This window comes from Budorcas taxicolor, chromosome 22, assembly GCF_023091745.1.
Source record: "Budorcas taxicolor isolate Tak-1 chromosome 22, Takin1.1, whole genome shotgun sequence".
Taxonomy (NCBI): Eukaryota; Metazoa; Chordata; class Mammalia; order Artiodactyla; family Bovidae; genus Budorcas; species Budorcas taxicolor.
In genome coordinates, this window is record NC_068931.1 from 58485658 (window position 1) to 58506984 (window position 21327).

General features: G+C 49.9%; 1 protein-coding gene across 5 annotated transcripts in view; it reads left to right on the top strand.

The window, feature by feature from the left end:
- The window catches only part of ZNF532 (zinc finger protein 532), a 110994-nt gene that overhangs the window by 85509 nt on the left and 4158 nt on the right, over positions 1 to 21327 (top strand). For 4 of the 5 annotated variants that reach the window (XM_052660226.1, XM_052660224.1, XM_052660225.1 and 1 more), the window contains 2 exons: positions 18538 to 18650; positions 21134 to 21281. In XM_052660226.1, the coding sequence (XP_052516186.1) occupies positions 18538 to 18650; positions 21134 to 21281 (261 nt within the window). Of the gene's footprint in view, positions 1 to 18537; positions 18651 to 21130; positions 21282 to 21327 lie in introns of all 5 variants that reach the window. The other variant, XM_052660228.1, reaches the window with a different exon arrangement.

The following is a 21327-nucleotide window of genomic DNA, read 5'->3' on the forward strand; positions in this document are numbered from 1 at the left end:
CTAAGTCGCTTCAATCGTGTCCAACTCTGTGTGACACCATGGACTGCAGCCCGCCAGGCTCCTCCGTACATGGGATTCTCCAGGCAAGAATACTGGAGTGGGTTGCTGTGCCCTCCTCCAGGAGATTTTCCTGACCCAGGGATCGAACCTGGATCTCCGGCATTGCGGGCGGATTCTTTACTGTCTGAGCCACTAGGGAAGCCCAATTTTAAGGACGTACAATAATCTCATAACACAAAGTAGTAAGCAGATGTGTTCAGTCCCAGTTATCAGGTCAGCAGATGTGTCTGTGAAAGTCTTGTAGGATTTTAGGGGCTGGTGGAGCCAGAGCAGGGGTGGCCAGTGATCCCAGTAGAGGGTCTGCGATAGAACCAGTCGACCTCCGATCAGAACTCAGATCAGACCCAGTGGTTAGGTGACAGGTGTGTGGTAGGTCTCCACAAAACTGCCAGAGCATCTGCTGGGACTGTTGTCCCGAGTGGACCAGCCCTCATGGGTGTGTTTGTGGTGGGGTCCTGAGCCCTTGGCCATCTCACCCTGTCCTTCCCACACCTGCCCCACCAGGCCCTTTCCTGTGGTTCCAGCAAAAAACACCAGTTGATTCCGGCCCTTCCCACACACCACACCTCTTCCTTGTCTTTGCCGCTTGTAATTCCCTTTGCCTGGAAATCCCTGTGCTCGGCTCATACCCGGGTTCGCTCCCCAGTGAATTCAGCTAGTCCTGGCCAGCAGCCGTCCCCACGGGGCCCCTCTGTGTTCATCTGCACGCCCGTGACTGCCTCGATCGTGACAGGGCATCCTCTCTTTATTCTCTGTCTTCGTCAGCAGCAGGGCGATCCTGGTGGGTGGAAGCAGGGCCCTGGTTGCTCCGAGGAGCGGGTCAGGGCCCCAGGGAGCCAGGCTGCCCAGCCTGCGCTGTGGCCAGGCCCGGCCTGCGGCGGGTTCCTCTGGCTGCTCTGGTAAGTATGATGGCACCTGTCGTACCTTTCCACCTGGCAGGTGCAAACCGTCTGTCCAGAAGCAGGTGGCTCAGCGTGGGCTCACTGAACGGCTGTTAGAAGGTCGCTTAAAGCGCCAGTCAGCGCCAAGAATCCTTGCACTTGGAGCATAGCTGGGTGGTCCTCTGCCCCAGGGTGTGTGGCAGCCCCCCAACCCTGCAGGGACCCAGCAGGGCGCTGTGATCTTGGAGACCAGGGACAATGCTTCTTCCCCAGGCACCTCCTGTTTATCACTCGGGGTTCAGGGGCTGTGGAGGCTCCCTGGATGCTAGGCTGGTCCTGCAACCAGGCGGGAGAAATACATTTGTTTCCGTCTGTTCTGGATGAAGGTCCTGGGGCTTGCTGGCTTCAGAACGTTTCTTTCTTACCACCACTGCAGCCAGGGACTGCCTTCCCTCGCTGTCACCCGTGAGCGGTTCTCCTCCTTTCTCGGCCTCCGCTGCCCGGGACCAACCAGTGTCCCCTGCCCCCACCCCACCCCCAACCCTGTGTTTTCTCAGACCTCAGCCCCTTCCTGTGCCCCTGGGCTGCCTCCCTGCCCCTGGCGCCCCCGCAGGCAGTTGGAAGTGTCGGCCCAATGGGCCGTGGACTGGGGCTGGACAGTAGTTGCTTTCATGACCTAAAATGTCCACATTTACTCCAGGAGTTTCATTTGTTTTTGTTTATGTCCAACTCCTGTGACTCCTTGCAGCACACCAGGCTTTCTCTTCCCTTACTGTCTCCTGGAGATTGCTCAAACCCATGTCCATGGGGTCGTTCATGCCATCCAACCATCTCATCCTCTGTTGTCCCCTTCTCCTCCGGCCTTCAGTCTTTCCCAGCATCAGGGTCTTTTCCAATGAGTCAGCTCTTCGCATCAGGTGGCCAAAGTATTGGAGCTTCAGCTTCAACATCAGTCCTTCCAATGAATACTCAGGGTTGATTTCCTTTAGGGTTGACTGGTTTGATCTCCTTGCAGCCCAAGGGACTCTCAAGAGTCTTCTCCAACACCGCAGTTCAAAAGCATCAATTCTTCAGCGCTCAGGCTTCTTTATAGTCCAGCTCTCACATCTGTACGTGATCACTGGAAAAACCGTAGCGTTGACTAGACGGACCTCAGTCAGCAAAGTGACACGGCTGTGGAATTAGTTTTCTTCATTGAACCAGAGCGGAAAGTGGCGGTGAGGCTTCAGAATGTTGGTTCAGTGTTGCCATACGATGTGAGAAGGCTTATGTGTGCTTCTTCAGGAATGCAACATCCATTTGTTAACCTCCTTAGGAAAATGTGTTTCTAAGTCCAGCTGGCAGACCAGATTTTTAAGTTTTGAGAATTTGGCACCCTCTTCTGTAAGCTGATACTATATCGAAGCCCAAAACAACCAGAAAATAATTTTACATCCCAAAGTGGGGGTGTCAAATAAAAAGGCCATCCTGGCTTTGGTTGTCTTGGCAAGGATCAAAAATAGATGGCTCTGGAATGTGGCTCAGAGGTCACAGGTTCCCGGGGGGTTTAGTTTATAGCTGGGAAGACTTCAGACACACAAGGCTGCCTAAGGACCCGGGAGTCCTTTCCTCTACCTCAAGGTCGGAGGTGGCTTTGAAGCAGTCCCCCATGTTGTGAGAACACACTCCCGTTGTGGGGCAGGAGGTGAGCTGGAGCCCTGGGGCAGAGCTGGAGGGGAGGGAGGTCCTGGATCACATCCGTGTCCGCCCGGGGCTCCCCACACTCGCTGGTGGAGTTGGAAGGGTTTGTCGGCGGAAGAAGGTGGGACTCCATGAAGTCACTTCTTCATGTCCACACACCAGAGTCACCACAAACCTGGGACCACCGCCACCTAGCCGCACCCAGGACGGCCCGCAGCAGCTGAGGGTTTGTTCCCACCCCACACGGGGCGTGCCGCGGCTCACGTGTCCTCTCGTACCTTCCGGTTTGGGAGTTGAGAACACCTGCCCGCTTGCCTCTTTAATGTGGTTTATTAAGAGGGCTGCAGAAATTAATACAGGACGTAGGACTGGGATTAAGGAGAAAGCCACCATCGTCGGCTTTCACGTCCATGGTTTTGATATCTGGGCTTGTTTACTTCCTGAAATTACTTTCAAAGTTCTGACAGATCATCTGATGAAAACAGTGATCATCTTTAAAAGGAATAGCTAGTTTCTTTTCTCTTTTGATTTGTGGAAATAAATATTTATTTAGAAAGATTGTACTTAAGCCTTCAGGGGGTATGTTTTAATTATTTTAATTTTTTATTTTATAGTAGTATTTGTTTCTTTCATAAAACAGTGATTGGCGGAGGGGGAGAAAACTTCACAATGACCTCTTTTCTATTTAGATTGCTTTTGAATTTAAAAGGGCAGAAAGGCTGTTTTAAAAATTACATTCGGGACTTTCCTGGTGGTACAGTGGATAAGAACCTGCCTCCCAGGGCAGGGACACGGGTTTGATCCCTGGCCCGGGAAGATTCCCACGTGCCGTGGAGCAGCTGAGTCCACGCACCACAAGTACTGAGGCCCTGCTCGAGAGCCCGGGAAACGCAACCCCAGCGCCCTCTCGCTGCAGCTGCTGAAGCCCGAGCGTGCGGGGCCCATGCTCTACAGCGAGAGAAACGGCCGCAGTGAGAAGCTCACACACCGCAGGAAGTAGCCCCCGCTCACCACTGCTAGAGAAAGCCGGGCACCAGGTCAAAGACACAGCGGCCAGAAACACGTTTCAAAAGGGAAACACTCCGTGTGTGCTTCCTTCCCCATGGTCCCCTCCTTAAAGACTGGATTCTCTGAGAGCAAAAGCAATAGAGGAATAATTGTGTCCCCCATCCGGGGGCATACATTTCAGTAGTCAGGGAGGCTCAGAAGACAGAGGACAAACCCTTAAAAATAGAAGGATGGGCGGGAAACCGAACCAGACCTGGAAGAAATGGGCAGTGCAGAATTTTTCTGCTCTGCTGTGATCTTTGATCCCTGAATGTCTTAGCAAAATACAGCAGCACCCAGCCCATGGCGCCTGTCAGTTCTGGTTTTCTCTTTGTGAAAACGTGAAGGAGAGAGAAACGTTATGGATCAGGAGTTAAGGGGCAGGGTCTTTGGTGGAGTTGACGCACGATGGTGGAAGCCCGGGCCATGTCAGGGTCTGTAACCCCCCGCAGCCCTGTGCCGTCACCGCTGGTCAGTGGACTGGACGCAGACGCCCCAGGAAGGCTGTGCATAGGAACAGCGCCCGGCACCCCGGCAGGCATCTCTGAGCGTGTGCACAAGGCCAGCGCCCGGCGCCCCAGCAGACATCTCTGAGTGTGTGCACAGGGCCAGCGCCCCGGCAGGCATCTCTGAGTGTGTGTACAGGGCCAGCGCCTGGTGCCCGGGCAGGCGTCTCTGAGTGTGTGCACAGGGCCGGCGCTTGGTGCCCGGGCAGGCGTCTCTGAGTGTGTGCACAGGGCCGGCGCCTGGCACTCCGGCAGGCATCTCTGAGTGTGTGCACAGGGCCGGTGCCTGGCGCCCGGGCAGGCGTCTGTGAGTGCGTGCACAGGGCTGGCGCCCGGCGCCCCGGCAGGCATCTCTGAGTGTGTGCACAGGGCTGGCGCCCGGCGCTCCGGCAGGCATCTCCGAGTGTGTGCACAGGGCTGGCGCCTGGTGCCCCGGCAGGCGTCTCTGAGCACGTGCACAGGGCCAGCGCCCGGCGCCCCGACAGGCGTCTCCGAGTGTGTGCACAGGGCCGGTGCCTGGCGCCCCGGCAGGCGTCTCTGAGCGCGTGCACAGGGCCGGTGCCTGGCGCCCGACAGGCATCTCCGAGTGTGTGCACAGGGCCAGGCGTCTCTTGAGTTTCATCGCCGTGGTTCTCGCAGCTCTGTCAGGACGGCAGTTGTTCCCTCAGCACTTCCGTTTTTCCAGACGTATGCCCGCGTATCTGCCGTGATTCTGAGCACAGGCCCGGTGCCGGGACACGTTTCTTTCCCATTTGCGCTGTCTTTGGCCTGTCATTGTTCTGTGTTTATTACAGCTCCCTGTCTTACTTTTAAATTGTGCCATGTCATCAGCAAACTGGCTTGCCTTACAGCCGGATAGGAGACTTAGTTCGTGTGTTGTTTTAAACAGGCGTAGCAGCAAGTGGAAGCGCCTGCCTGTAAACTCGCTTCATCCCAGAGCTGTTGCTTCAGTGATCTCACTCCCGGTGGCCCGCAGGACGTGTTCTGAGCACTGTGAACAGAACCCGTTCTCCTCACTTTATAGTCTTGACTTTCTTTTTTAAACCTGGATTGATTACTTGCCTCTCTTAAATAGGTCTGGTTCTGAATGATTGAGACTTGCTGTGTTTTCTATAGAACACAAGACAGGGGTCTGAATTGGGCTTAGCAAACTGATTTCACAGGCCAGCCAGCTGTTTTTATAAATAATTTATTGAAACAGCCACGCCCATTCGTGTGTCATTGTCTGTGGCTGCTTTTCAACCACGAGGCAGAGTTGAGTGGCAACAGACCTTATGGTCTGCAAAACCTAAAATATTTATAATCTGGCCGTTTACGGAAAAGGTTTGCAAGCCTCTGGTCTAAATTTATACTCTGTGTATATTTCCGCCAAACCACTCAATTTGAATTTGTAGAAATTTGGATGGTTTAGTACTGAAGAAATTATTTTTCTTACTGCTTTCACATGTATGAAATTTGAGTTTCCTATGCTGTGTTCATCTAAATACCTATTTACAACCCATAGTATTCCACATTACAGAGGTAGGCTACTTGTGTGCGTACAAGACTGTTTTCTAAAAGAGCATGCGTGGTGTGGGTAAGCAGGTGTACTTCTTTAGGTTTTATCTACTCATAGATCAGTGAATTAAAGAAGGGTTCATTTTTATTTATCCTGGTGAAAAGTTTCAAGAACCTTACAATGCAAATCATGCCTTTTATTTAATAATGTGCTAGTGATATGACACAGTGCTTTAGTGAATTTCTTTTTTAATCAACTTCAGTTCAGTTCAGTTCAGTCGCTCAGTCGTGTCTGACTCTTTGCGACCCCATGAATCGCAGCACGCCAGGCCTCCCTGTCCATCACCAGCTCCCAGGGTTCACTCAGACCCACGTCCATCAAGTCAGTGATGCCATCCAGCCATCTCATCCTGGGTCGTCCCCTTCTCCTCCTGCCCCCAGTCCCTCCCAGCATCAGGGTCTTTTCCAATGGGTCAACTCTTTGCATGAGGTGGCCACAGTACTGGAGCTTCAGCTTTAGCATCATTCCTTCCAAAGAAATCCCAGGGTTGATCGCCTTCAGAATGGACTGGTTGGATCTCCTTGCAGTCCAAGGGACTCTCAAGAGTCTTCTCCAACACCACAGTTCAAACGCATCAATTCTTCGGCGCTCAGCCTTCTTCACAGTCCATCTCTCACATCCATACATAACCACAGGCAAAACCATAGCCTTGACTAGACGGACCTTAGTCGGCAAAGTAATGTCTCTGCTTTTGAATATACTATCTAGGTTGGTCAACTTACTGAGTTAAAATTGATATGGAGTGTGTGTGTGTGTGTGTGTGTTTGTACACATGCATGCACCCACATACTTGGTTGCTCAGTCGTGTCTGACTCTGTGACCCCAAGCACTGTAGCCCACCAGGCTCCTCTGTCCATGGGATTTTCCAGGCAAGAAATATTGAAGCGGATTGCCATTTCCTCCTCCAGGGGAATCTTCCCGACCCAGGGACTGAATCGAACCCTTGCCTCCTCCATCTCCTGCATTGTCAGGCAGCTTCTTTACCACTAGCACCACCTGGGAAGCCCATGTGTAGCCTTAGGACATTTTAATCCTGTAGCAGAGCTAATTTATTTTATAAAAGAGGCATATTAGACTGTAGATTTTCAGCCTGCTCAGGTTATCAGTCTGTACTATTTCTTTTTTAAAAGTCTTTGGTTTCTCTCCATACTTGCATATTACTGGAATTAAATGCAATTCTGAAACTATTTAGAAGAGGCCATTCATTCATTCCTAGTTTGGGAATGTTTAGCTTTATGCTGTGTCTGTTCTTCCATCCATATCTTTCTTTTATTCTATAAATATTTATTGAATTGCATAGCATTTGCTATGAGGGAGCACAGACACAGTGTGAAACATAAGTCTTGCCCAGCAGATGCTTACAATTGGGTAGAAAAAGAAAGGATAAATATTTTTGAAGCTAAAACTAGTTTGACTTGGGTGTGAAACAAGTCTTCGGAGCATCACAAGGTGGTAGGTATATAATTAAATGCTAAAGGGAAAGATGTTTTCTGTTCAGGCTTCCACTCAGTACCAGTTGAGGCTCTGATTAAAGTGAGCAGTAAAATGCAGTCCAGCCTTACAAGAAGTCAGAGGAGGGTAGAGTGAAATTAAAAGTTAAAATTGGGTGTGATACGTGGAAGAGAAGAATTAGACTTAAATCTAAGGTACAAGGAAGCAGATATGAGCATCACTGGTAGGGTATCAGCAGGAGTTGGGAGATGGCCAGGGAAAGCTGAAGATAAGAAATCCTATCTCAGCTATCCAGAGAGGTATTTCTCTCAGCTATCCAAAGAGGTGTTTGGAGCATTTGGAGCCCGAGGAATTTGCCCTGTGTACAGAGGAACAGGCCGAGAATGGATGTGGTACAAAGCGGCTGGCACAGCTAAGGGGCAGCCAGAAAGTAGTTCTGGACGTGACATCCTGGGAAGGGAGTGGCGGGAGGCTGGGATGGGGTCGGGGGTGGGCAGGTGGGCTGGCTTCATCCCAGAAGCTCCAGGAAATGCCAGGTGGGCGTGGGAAGAGAGGGGGCACGTTGAGATGTGCATTTCCGGCGGCTCACTTGCAGCTGGGGGCCGTGGGCGAGAGGAGAGGCAGCTGGCTGGAGAGATGGGGAGGCCGTCTGGGGAGTTGAGAGCTGGGCCGGCCATCTGGGGAGTTGAGAGCTGGGCCGGCCGGAGGAGGCGGGTGCCCGGGGGCAGGGCGGAAGGGGTCCTGGTCTGGAAGGCGTGGGTTTGAGAGGCTCTGAACAGAAGGTTGATGAAGTCCCAGGAGCTGTAGTCAGAATGACAGATTGAGGGTTAGATCGTGGAGCGTCTCAAAAGCCCAGAAGCTGGGGTTTTACCTTACAGTACAGAGGTGGTGTGGTGAAAAGGCCCTGTTGAACCTGATGTGGGGTACCCTGCCATCTCCCATCACAAAGGGTGACCCTGTGGGTCCCCAGCCCCTGTAAGGACAGCCTGTCTGAGTGCTCCATCCAGACTCACCCCTTGAGGGGTGACTGGTCGCACTTGTCCATTTTCGCCTGCATTTTTCTCGGCATCGTAAAGCCTGCCCTGGTACCCTTATCCTAACAAAGCAGCTTTCTTCACTACCTACCGCCGCCCCGCCCCACCCCGCCCCTTTCATTTCCGTACTCTCTGCCTTCTTTTGCAATGAATCTGCCTGGAATCATTTCATATCTTTCTGTCTGGTTCCTTCTCCCATATAGACTTTAAACCCACTGCTCTGCCAGAGCCACTTTTTTTTTTGGATGCACCAGGCAGCCTGTGAGATCTTAGTTCCCTGGCCAGGGGTTGAACCTGCGCCCCTGCACTGGCAGCCGGACCCTCAGCCGCTAGATTCTCTGGGGAGCGCCCCACCAGCAGAGCCACCCCTGCCACGCTCTCCAGCACTGCTGCGTCGCCGAGCCCAAGGGCCCGGCCTGGCCTTCCCGGCCGGCGTCCTCGCTGACCTGGCGGAGCTCTCCTCTGCGTGGTCCCCGTTAGAGCGCTTGCTCCGCCAGGCCCTGGGAGAGCCGCCCTCTCTCGGTTCTCATTAGCCCATCCGCCGGTCTCCCTCGTCTCGTGAACGGGCTGGATCCTTTGACTCAGATGGTTCTCATCCAGGCCCAAGACTTCAGGCGACGTCCGTGTCCTGACTCACAGGTCCATTTAAATCTCTGGCCCGACCCCGTCCCTGCTTTCCATGCGTGCCTCTAACCGCCTCCTGAGCCTCTCCGCTTGGATGTCCGGCGGGCTTCTCACACTTAATGTACCCGGAGTATGACTGAACCGTTTTGCTTCCTCTCCTTCCCTGAGCCCGCGCCTCCCCGTTTTCCCTGTGGGGAGCTGGTAGCTCTGCCCCAACCAGGTGCCCAGGCCACAGAGCTCGGGGTGATGCTTGATCCCTCTCTTTCTCTCCTCCGTCTCCTGCATTCCGCCCGTCCTCAGATCTGCCCTGGAGGGGTACCTGCCGAATCCAGCCACTCGGCATCCCCCGTCTTCCCAAACCCAGGGCACGTCATCTCTTCCCCGAAGCCTCTGCGTGGCTTGCTGCCTCCGCACCCGACCCGTCTGAACTCTGCCGGTCATATTGGTCCCCCGCTCACACCCATTGGTGCCCCTCCGTTACACCCGTGGCCGGCCCAGAGCCCACGGCATGGTCCCTGAGACCCTGGAGTCTGCGCCTGCGTGCCCCGCCGCCCCCAACTCCGTAGAAACGAGGAAAGGAGGTGATGGGGCAGCTCCCCAGGGAAGCAGGGAGGCTCAGGAGCATGTGCCTAGGTACCCAGCCTCAGTGGGCTCTTAGGAGAAGCAAAAATGCTGTCTCATGTTTGCCCACCGCCTCGGGGGAGTTGACGCGCGTGTCCTGACGCTGAGCTCTCCTGATGAAGGGACAGCAATGCAGATTGGTGGTGTCCTTTCTGAGGATAGTCAGGCCAGAAGGGTCAAAGAGCTGAAACGTTTTTACAGCTTCTAAACTAGACAGTCTTGTCTTTTTTCTGAACTCTATCCAAAGGAGTAATTGGTTGACGGCAGAAAATTGTATCTGTAAAAGTTGAAAAGTGGAAACAAGCTAAATCGTTAACAGAGGATAGTTCAGTGAATTATGGCCCACACGTACAGTAGGATACTGTGGAATCAGCAGAGTATGTGTAGCTGCGTTTGCCTTACAATTGAGAAGATCAAGTCACAAGTCAATATGTATAACATAGACTCATTCTTATAGATACACATGAATACATGTATCCAGAGAAGACATGGGCAGGATATCCAGCTAGAGATTGATGGTTACTTCAGTTGCTGCGGCTTCCCGGGTGGCTCAGTGGGTAAAGAACCTGCCTGCCAGTGCAGGAGACATAAGAGATGTGGGTTCGATCCCTGGGTGGGGAAGATCCCCTGGAAGAGGGCATGGCAACCCACTCCAGCATCCTTGCCTGGAGAACCCCGTGGACAGAGGAGCCTGGCGGGCAGCAGTCCAGGGAGTCACAAAGAGTCAGACGTGACTGACCACACACACACAAACACACACGCACAACACACCTCAACTGGTGAGGTTAGAAGCAATCTCACACTTATTTTGCAGGTCTTTGGTGTTTTGTAGGCTGTGACAATAAGGGAGAGAAGGTGAAGTCTGTGGCATCTGGAGGCGCTGCGTTTACTGTGACGCGGCAGCTTCCCGTCCCCTCCTCACCCCCGCCGCTGCTGTGCCCACGGCACACCTGTTTAGCACCTGATTCCAGCAGGCGCCCCATCTGCAGGCTCCTCCTTCCCTGTGAGCCCCTCCCCGCCTCCCCGCCTCCGTCCCCGTGTCTTTCCGAGGCTCTTACCAAGATTCAGACATGCCCGTGTCTCACCCATCTTCTGGAAACAACCAGTGCTTGCTCTCTGTCCAGGGTTTTATCCTGCATTTGTTATTCTGTGATCGCTTTGTAGAACATGCTCATATTTTTCCAGTAGAAAATTGTGTATGCAGTTTTTTTTTTAAATTCATTTACACAGTGAATATTTACCGAGTGTTTTCATAAGCTGAATGCCAGGGATATAAAGATGAATGACCCACAGCTTCTGTTTTCAAGGAGCTTACAGGATAGTATGATTCCTACTGAAATAAAAATTAAAAAACCAAAAAAAAAATTTTTTTGAGACAAAGGCACACCATATAAAAAGGTGTTTTAATCTTTTAACTGAAAATTTTTTACCTTAATACCATTCGTCATTAGAGGAATGCAAATTAAACGACGATGAAATGCCACTAGCCACCCTTTGTAATGGCTGTAGTAAAGTAAAATGGCAATCTCAAATGCTGGGAGGGCTGCTGAGCCATTAGAGCTCTCATCCATTGCTGGGAAAAACAAAGAGTGCAGCCATCTGGAAAACACTGATGGTTTCTTACGTAATTTACCATATGACCCAGTAATCCCACTCCTCGGTATTTACCCAAGAGAAATCAGATCATATTTCCTGTCCGTGACTGTTTATAGTTTTAAGTATTTATACTGTATACTTTAGTAATTTCCCAAAACTGGAAACAACCGAGGAATCCTCCGCCTGATAAATGGATAAACAAACAGAGGTCTGTCCGTGCAGTGGAGTATTCCTCCACAGCGAGAAGCCCAGAATACACTCAGGTGATAAGCATGTGTGATGCCGGGTGAGAGGCACACACGTTTTACTGCATGGTCCGTTTACACGACAAACGGAGAAAGTAAAACCGTCGGATGGAAGACATATCAGTGGTTTTCAAGAGCTGGGTGTGGGAAGGAGGGGTTGATTCTAAAGGGACATGTGGGAATTTTGGGGGTGATGGAAATGTTCTTTCTGTGTGTGTGTGTGTGTATGTTTATTATTTTTAATTTTTTAATTTTTTTTTGCTGCTGCTGCACTGCACACCATGTGAGATCTTGGTTTCCTGACCAGGAATCGAACCTGTGCCCGCTGCGTTGGAAGGGAAGAGTCTTAACCACTGTCCCTCCAGAGAAGCCCCTAAAACTGTTCTGTCTCTTGTTTATAGTATCAGTCACTCAACTGTATCCATTTCTCAAAACTCATTAAAAAGGGAGTTTTACATTTTGTAAATTAATACCTCAGTGAATATGATGTAAAATTTTGAGGCAACAGACAAATAAATTTTTTTAAGAGTTATATTCACATGGTTCAAAAATCCAAATGATACAAAGGAGCACAGTTAAAATCCTCTTTCCTCCCCTTGCCAGCCCTTGACGTTTCTCTGCGCCTGTGTCAGCCTCTATGCATCTGTGTTCTCCTTGTTACCTCTTTCTAGAACACAGCTTTCTTTCCCAGAACACAGCTTATTAATATGATTTTGTGTCCTGGTTCTGTCTGTTTATGTTACAGTTCTTTTCATATCAGTGCTTTGAGATCTTCCGTTCTTTCTACAGCTGTATGACGAGTATCATTAAGTGCATATCATTTATTTAACCAGTCCTCCTCGGATGGACCCAGATTTTTTTTTCCCACCTTTTCGCATTAGACTCAGTGCTGCAGTGAATACTCTGCGTGTACAAATCCTTTCTGCTATTGAATATGAGGTCTGTGTTGAAAACACAAATTTGTTCCAGGGCAGTTGATAATACATCAGGGAACAATTGAAGCATAACGCAAATCATTAGTTTGCTTGTGTGTGATTCCATTCCTGAGAAACACTAGTTCCAGGAAACCGTGAAATGGAGTCGTGCAGGAATACACGCGACACACTTGTGCACACACCTCCAAGCCCCACCAGCGCCCTCGTTTCCCAGTGAGGGGGTCACACAGGTCCACAGGAAGGGGTCACAGCTGCCCTCCGTTTTCAGATAAGCCCCCTGGCACTCACTTCCACCAGCAAAGCGCAGGCCTTTTTCAAGGTGAGGTGCCATACTTTCTGTAGCACCTATGTGTTTCTTAACCGTGTGTGAAGTGTTTCTTAACGGGTGTCGATGCACGCTACTGTTTTTATTGAGCGAGTCGCTGGCAGTTTTTGAGTGTCAGGCTCCTGATTCGCTGTGGCTGGAGCCCCGTGGGCGTCCGCCTGATTCTGCCAAGCTCCATGATCTAGAATCTGTGTCCCGTGTATGTTATCTCACAGCAGCACCGACTGCTATGTGCAGAATCGATTCCCAAGTGAAAGGGTTCAGAGTTCTAGGAGTTAAATTCTGAGAGACTGCTGTTGTGATAGGCTGAAAATTATATAAGCGGTTTGGCTTTTCCGTTTTCATAAGAAGTGCTATGATCGAGGTGAAGAGTGAGTGTCAGTGTGATTTGGGAATGAGTCCAGTCCCCCCTCATCTCGGATCCCTGTCTGGATGTGTGACGGTCGTCAGGGGGGCTCTTTGCATGAGGCTGTGAGTCCGAAGCCTCAGGGAGGAAGGGCGCTCGGAAGAGCTGGGAGAAGGGAGCTCGGGCCGGGTGGGCGTGTGGGGCTGTGCCTTCTCTCCAGCTTCTCCACAGTCCCCCGAACCCAAAAGAGGCCTTCAAGCCAAGTCACGGGAAGGGACCGGTTATCAGAATGTCCACCAAGTGCCATCCAGAAAGAAGGGCTTTCAGAGGCATTTTAAATCCCAGAGCTTAGACCTGAGCCCAAGGCCAGGGCATTCAGAGGAATTAGTGATGGCGCTTTCTTTCCTGCAGGACTTGAAGATAAGAGTCAGCAGTTGGAGATGAGGGAGAAAATCTAGCAAGTGCACCCAAGTGGTGGTTCGATTTTCTAAAGTCTTATCAAAATTTCTAAATGCTGCCACCTGTTTCTTTCAACAGTTCTATTTAAAGACAAAATAATTTACAATTCACAATTTGTTTTCTGATTTCAGTTAAGTATACAGTTTCCACGTAAGGCCCTGGTTCTGTTAATATCAGCTTTATGCTGCCATAGCAGCCGGAAGGAGTAAAGGACCTTAAAAGTCTTGAAAATAGAATGATGATAGACATTTATACTTTTCTTAATGCTATTTTCCCCCACTTTTGTTTGATCAAAAATTGCTTTTGGTGTCATAAAGTAACAGTAGAAACTATTAGAATATTGAAGATACAAATTATGAAAATAAATTAGGCAAAGAACCTTCAAACAAGTTAGTATTTAAAATTTAACAAAGAAGAAAGTCATTTGTTTTGTTAGGTAATCTGAACCTGGCAGGTTTGATCTGGAAACTGGGGTTTAAACTTGTAATTTTCTTGTCACTGGGCCTTTAGGAAACCTTGCCCCATTGTTTCTGGATTGTACAGTTCATTTCTGTGGTTCCCCCCCCCCCCCCATGAAGATGTTGAAAAAGAATACCTCATACATTGTCAACTCTTTTTTTGGAAAATAGTAATTATTGATTCAGCTGAGCTGCTCTTCATTTATCATCTACTGAGGCTTTCTTTACTGATATTTCTCTATTACAATTTCAATTTTATGTTGATATAAATATGCCATAACAAGAAGTAGCATTTAAAATCACCATAATAGAGATCCAGTCTGCATGTGTCTGAGGCCTCCGCCCTGTTGTATGCCTAGAAGGAATCACTTCAGTTGTCTCCCTTCTTTATGATTATCTGCTGTGACTGTCTGGCTTTTACTTTTTCGTTCATTTTTGGTTGTGCTGGGCTCTTGGCCCTCTGTGAGGGCCTTTCTCTGGTTGCGGGGAGCGGGGCTCCCCTTCACCTTGGCGCTCAGGCTTCTCCCTGCAGTGGCCTCTTGTTGCAGAGCCGGCTCCAGGGCTCAGTGGTGGCTGCAGCAGACTCAGTCCATGCGGCTCCCGCCTCTCGAGCGCGGGCTCAGTCCTTTTTTCGCATAGGCTCAGTCCGTGCGGCTCCCGCCTCTGGAGCGCGGGCCCAGTCCGTGGAGCTCCCGCCTCTGGAGCCCGGGCTCAGTCCGTGCGGCTCCCGGGCTCTGGAGCGCGGGCTCAGTCCGTGCGGCTCCCGGGCTCTGGAGCGCGGGCTCAGTCCGTGCGGCTCCCGGGCTCTCGAGCGCGGGCTCAGTCCTTTTTTCGCATAGGCTCAGTCCGTGCGGCTCCCGCCTCTGGAGCCCAGGCTCAGTCCTTGTGCTGCAGGGGCTTGGCTGCTCTGCGGCGCGTGGGATCTTTCCGGACCAGGGGCCAAACCTGTGTCTCCTGCATTGGTAGGATGATTCTTTACTACTGAGCCACCAGGAAAGCCCCTGTCTTGCTTTTGGAAAGATGTCTTGTGTTTTGACTCTCCCAGGTGATCTTAACATTGTCCATCTTCAGTTCAGTTCAGTTCAGTCACTCAGTCGTGTCTGACTCCTTGCGACCCCATGAATAGCAGCACGCCAGGCCTCCCTGTCCATCACCAACTCCCAGAGTTCACTCAGACTCACGTCCGTCGTGTCGGTGATGCCATCCAGCCGTCTCATCCTTGGTCGTCCCCTTCTCCTACTTCCCCCAGTCCCTCCCAGCATCAGAGTCTTTTCCAATGAGTCAGCTCTTCGCATAAGGTGGCCAAAGTACTGGAGTTTCAGTTTTAGCATCATTCTTTCCAAAGAAATCCTAGGGTTGATCTTCAGAATGGACTGGTTGGATCTCCTTGCAGTCCAAGGGACTCTCAAGAGTCTTCTCCAACACCACACTTCAAAAGCATCAATTCTTCGGCGCTCAGCCTTCTTCACAGTCCAACTCTCACATCCATACATGACCACTGGAAAATCCATAGCCTTGACTAGACGGACCTTAGTTGGCAAAGTAATGTCTCTGCTTTTGAATATACTATCTAGGTTGGTCATAACTTTTCTTCTAAGAAGTAAGCGTCTTTTAATTTCATGGCTGCAGTCACCATCTGCAGTGATTGTGGAGCCCAAAAAAATAAAGTCTGACACTGTTTCCACTGTTACCCCATCTATTTGCCATGAAATGATGGGACCGGATGCCATGATCTTCGTTTTCTGAATGTTGAGCTTTAAGCCAAATTTTTCACTCTCCTCTTTCACTTTCATCAAGAGGCTTTTTAGCTCCTCTTCACTTTCTGCCATAAGGGTGGTGTCATCTGCATATCTGAGGTGATTGATATTTCTCCCGGCAATCTTGATTCCAGCTTGTGCTTTTTCCAGCCCAGCGTTTCTCATGATGTACTCTGCATAGAAGTTAAATAAGCAGTGTGACAGTATACAGCCTTGATGTACTCCTTTTCCTATTTGGAACCAGTCTGTTGTTCCATGTCCAGTTCTAACTTGCTTCCTGACCTGCATACAGATTTCTCAAGAGGCAGGTCAGGTGGTCTGGTATTCCCATTGCATCTTACATGTACAAAAATTTAACAGAAATTAGATTTTTTAAAAAACCTTTTTGAAACATAGAATTATTCATAACTGACTGTTCCTGGTTTTATTCTAAAGGGAGCTTCTTCCTTCTCTGGGTCCATGTGCTAGTTCAAGAGACTGCTGCTGCTGCTGCTAAGTCGCTTCAGTCGTGTCCAACTCTGTGCGACCCCATAGACAGCAGCCCACCAGGCTCCCCCATCCCTGGGATTCTCCAGGCAAGAACACTGGAGTGGGTTGCCATTTCCTCCTCCAATGCATGAAAGTGAAAAGTGAAAGTGAAGTCACTCAATCATGTCTGACTCTTCTCGACCCCATGGACTGCAGGCTCCTCCGCCCATGGGATTTTCCAGGCAAGAGTACTGGAGTGGGCTGCCATTGCCTTCTCCCCAAGAGACTGGGGATGGTCTATTTAATGTGAGCAACATTTGTATGAAGTTGAAGGGGCAGGGTGTCTCAGGTGCTCGCTGGTTCCTTGCTTTGTTCCCTCGTCTCTCTCTTTCCCCCCAGAGATCGCTCTTGCATTCTGGGAGGTATGATACATATGCATGTATCCCTGGGATGTGCTTAGGAAAACAATACGAAGTATGTAAGTGGGTGTGCTCAGTCGTGTCCGACTCTTTGAGGCTCTGTGGACTGTAGCCTGCCAGGCTCCTCCATCCATGGAATTTTCCAGGCCTTGAATACCGGAGCAGGGTGCCATTTCCTTCTCCAGAGGATCTTCCCAACCCAGGGCCTGAGCCCACGCCTCTTTCGTCTCCTGCCCTGGCAGGAAGGTTCTTTACCACTAGGCTCCCCGGGACACCATGGTACCACTTTCATCTTTAACTTGGAGAAGGAACTTGCGCCTTGGCCTTTGTCTGGGCCGTGTCCATCATGTCCATCACAGTGCTTTGCTGTTTCTTTGGCTATGCCTCGAGTCTTGACGGATGTTATTTCCGCAACCAGGTATTGAACACTCAGGCCCTCAGCAGTCAAAGTGTGGAGTCCTAAGCACTGCTACCACCAGGGAATTTGCTTTTATATAATAAAAGATGCTTTTTAACAAATGAAACTTGGATGTGTAGCTTTCCTGTTGTTAATAAAATAGCGCGTGTTGAGGCTTTCTCTGGTCCCAGGCACTGTGCTAGCCCTTCAGCGCGCTGCCCCCTCCAGCACCCTCTCAGAGGACATCACCGCTGTGACCCCCCCAACTGCTCAGAGGGTGGGTGTTCATGAGGTCGGGAAATGCCCCATCACATGGTTCACGAGCGGTGGGCAAAGGTGCCGGCCCACCTGGGCCTCCAGAGCCAGACTCTCAGCTGCCTTGAATTCATTTCCTCACCAGCTAGAGTGAGGATGTGTTTGCCAGGTGATTAACGTAAAAATATTTTTTTAAAAGACGGATAATTTCTTTATCAAATAGGTCGCAACTGCTTGCTTATCTCTTCTGACTGCCAAAGCGTAACAGAGTTTCTTGGGAGAACTTAATCCCTACTCCATCCTTAGTTTTAAGGAGGCTGAGCCAAATTCTGTTGCGTTCAGGAGGCCGATGGTTCTTTCTTAATTTCATTTCCTTGGGATGTGATGTTAATTCCAGACTGCAGTGCATACATGCCTAAAGAATTTTTCTTTAAAGATAAGTCACTGATTTTGCTTCAAAGGTTGCACATGGGAATCTGTTGAGTTAACATAACGATGTCTTAGCTGAGGTGGGAAACTTTTCACTTTGATGTTGAGATATCTCTTGATAGCTCTCTCTTGGTCGTTCAGTGTGCCCCCAGCCCCCAGGACACAAATGCACGCTCGCACACCAACTCACTCCACATACACCCTCAGGCACGCTCCCCAGAGTGGTCTCACACTTGTGTTCTTGAGACAATCAAATGGTATCATTTAAAAATTTTTCTTGGAAAAATTTTCTCTTTGCTTATGTATAGAATAATGAGTTATTAGGGGGGAAAGCTAAAAGTCCTTAAAATTAGCCAGAGATTTTAAATGGCACATTGGAGAAGGAAACAGATTCTTTCTGGATATAGTAAATGAAATAATGGCTTTATTTGGTATCTACTAAAGAATTGTGTTTTTCTAGGTTATCTGCCTTCTAAAAATAACATCTTTTATGCAAAGAAAATCAACGTCATGTTTTCATTTCCGCTGTCTGGGTGTTTGTTGAATCAGAATCATGTTTTTTGCTTTTTTCCCATCACAAGTGTTTTTGAGGGAAAAAAAATAGCCTTATGGTAGTGTGTTCTGTTCCCTAGAAATGAGAGATTTACTGTAGACGGGGTATTTATTTTCTGAGTTTGGCTAGAGTATTACTTAGCTTATATTTCTAAATGGCTATAACTGAGTTCCCGCATGATAACCCCAGCCCTGGTGGCCCCTTCTGTTGCATGTTAAGAGCCGTACAGCTGACTGACTTTGCTGTTCAGCAGAACCTAACACAACGTTGTAAAGCAACTATACTTCGATAAAAAAATTGAAAAAAAATCTTTTAGTCTTGTTAATGTATGGCTAAACGGTAGTGATACTCAGCCGGTTACAGAGTCTTTAGCTCATCAGGCGTTTCCGTTTTGTTCTCTCCGGTGACTGTCCCTCTTTTCTCCTGATAAAGCAAATGAAGAAACACCCGTGCCGCCAGTGCGACAAGTCCTTCAGCTCATCCCACAGTCTCTGCCGTCACAACCGGATCAAGCACAAAGGCATCAGGAAAGTTTACACCTGCTCGTAAGTCCCGGCTCCTGACGGGTCGGCGCCGCGGGCAGGCGGGAGTGCCCGAAGGCGCTTCCCATTTCCCCAGCCTCCGCGCCCCCCGCGTGTGGGTGTCCTTTCTTTAATCATGTTTTGTTCTGGCAGGCTGTTCTTGCTTGGTTTGTAGCACTTTGACAAGATGAAAATTTAAAGGAGCAGTGCCTTGCCCAGGCTTTGCATGTTCTTACCTGTGCCTTTTCTTTTTTTTTGCCGAGCAGCTTGTGGCCAGGGTCTTAGTTCGGACGGACTTGGGCTCCGTCAGTGAGAGCACAGAGCCCTAAGCCCTGGGCTGCCAGGGAAGTCCCACCTGTGCTCTCTGTTAAGCAGAGATTTGTGGTTTCATTACTGAGAGTTTGGCACAGTGACTTGCAGGCAGGTAGGGACTCAGCTGAAGGAGATGCTCTTTGGTTCCCTACACACAGTTGAGTTGCCTGCATCAGCAGGCCAGCTGGGCTGGTCAGTGTACTCGGGCTCAGACCGGGGCTGGTCGTGGGGTCAGTCCTGGGCTGGACATTTGTCCCTCGGGTACAGCACGTCCTTCATGTCCACTAATGTTGTTGGAGAAAGACCAGAGGAACCGAGCGGGCCAGCCCACCGAGGGGACCATCCAGGGGGCTACCTCTGGGTATATAAAGGCGGAAGTTGTTACATTGTTCTTAGCGAGAAAGCTTTTTCACCCACTCAGTCAGAGCACCCTGAAGGGAGGTGGTATGACAGGGTTACTGACTCTAAGGCACTTTTTATAAAGAAGCACGAAGCGGCACCGAAGCCGTGTAGCCAGGATGTGGCCGTGATGGACGCGGGTCCGTGTCCCGTGTGGCTCGGGGGACTCAGGGAGGTCAGCTGCCAGGTCGCTGGGCTTCGCGGTATTTTGGTCAGTCAGGAAGAGTCTCTGGGGTAGGAAGACAGGGCCCCTCCTTCCGTGGACCTGAAGCTGGCAGTGCTTTTGGAGTGATGAGAACATTCTCTAAGTACAGTCTGTGCCGAGACTGCGGTGATGGAGCCAGTGATTCTAGGAGGGACCGCTGGGCTGAGAGAAGGGGGAGGAAGGGGGTGTGGATGGCAGAGTCCTTCTTCCCAAAGGCTGGCTCCTGTCCCATGGAGTCCCTGGAAGGCGGTAAAATGCCCAGGTTGCCCAGCTTGTTTCCTTTGTTCCCTGGTATGGGTGCTGTCTCCCGGTGCTGTCCTGTAGGGGGTCTCTAACGTGAAATCATCAGAGCTGGAGCCACTCTTTCTTGTAAGAGTTTCAGAAGCTTTTCTGAGGACAGCGAACTTGGTTCTGCATAAGCTGTGAGGATCTTTCCATCTCCCTTCCCTGCAGTGGTTATGCGTGATGTCTGGCTGGAGAGAGACCATAATTGCAGTTGCCACGGTTGTGAATTTCTGCTTACCGGTTTGGGCCTGTTTAAGAAAATGATAGATTCATATCTTCCCAAAGGAAAGCTGTAATCGTAACTTATAGGGGGGAAATGCACAAGCTGAAATGAAAACTGAAATCATTGACCTATTGTGGATATTTGTTCAGTTTTCTGCCTTTTAATCGACCGACTGAAGAAATGTATTTGTGCGCTGTGGTCCTAACCAGGCATATTATTGCATTTGTGCTTTGATGAGAAGTTGACGGGAGACAAGTCTGTCTTGTCTGTGTCACACAGAGTGAGCAGAAATCTCGGTAGCACCGGCGTGAAGAAGTCAGGCAGGGACTTGCTTCCTGTTAAAGCGTCTCGTGACGTAAATTCTGAGGGAACACTGAGTCACTGGAAAGAAAACTTTTGAGATTTAGTGTTCTCCATGTTAAAATCACAGCCATCTAGAATTACAAAGTAAGTCATACTTTAACCAAACTCAGAAAATAAATGCCCTGTCTGAACCAAATTGGGCTGGTGCGATAAGAACACAAAAACTGGTAGAAAAAAAACCCTTTTCCTTTTTTTTTTAAAACACCAAAACCAATTTGCATTTGGGTATAACCAAATTATAGTGGTTAAGAGTTAAGAGTATAGCTTAAGAGTGTGACGGCAGTTTCCAGTGAGTAGCAAAGGGACTCTGGACTCCATTCTCCCCCAGACTCCCCTCCCGTCCAGGCTGCCATCCAGCACTGTGCAGAGTTCCCTATGCTCTATAGTTCATGCTTGTTGGTTATCCACTTTAAACAGAGCCGTGTGTACATGACCTTCCCCAGGCCCCTAACTGTCCCTTTCCACTCGCCCCTTCCCCACAACCATAAGTTCATTTATGATAGAAAATTTTTAACAAAAGCTGCCGCACTTTATAATTTTTTTTTTTTAATTCACACTGGAAATGATGATTCATAGCAACACTGCTCTTGCACTTTGGACCATTGGTATCTGCAGGACCACCCAGGCCTCTCTGGGCCGACTGAGGGCTTCGGTAGTGAGCACGTTCCTCACTGAGCCCTTCCATAGCAAGTAGGTTATTTCCTTGTCTTTCCCCCACAGGCACTGTCCAGACTCCAGGCGCACCTTCACGAAACGGTTGATGCTGGAGAAACATATACAGCTCATGCACGGCATTAAGGATCCCGACTTGAAGGAAATGACGGAGGCCACCAATGAGGAGGAGACAGAGACGAAAGAAGACGCCAAGGTCAGAGTTGCAGGCGCTCTTGCTCCAGTGATGTTGCTGACTTGCT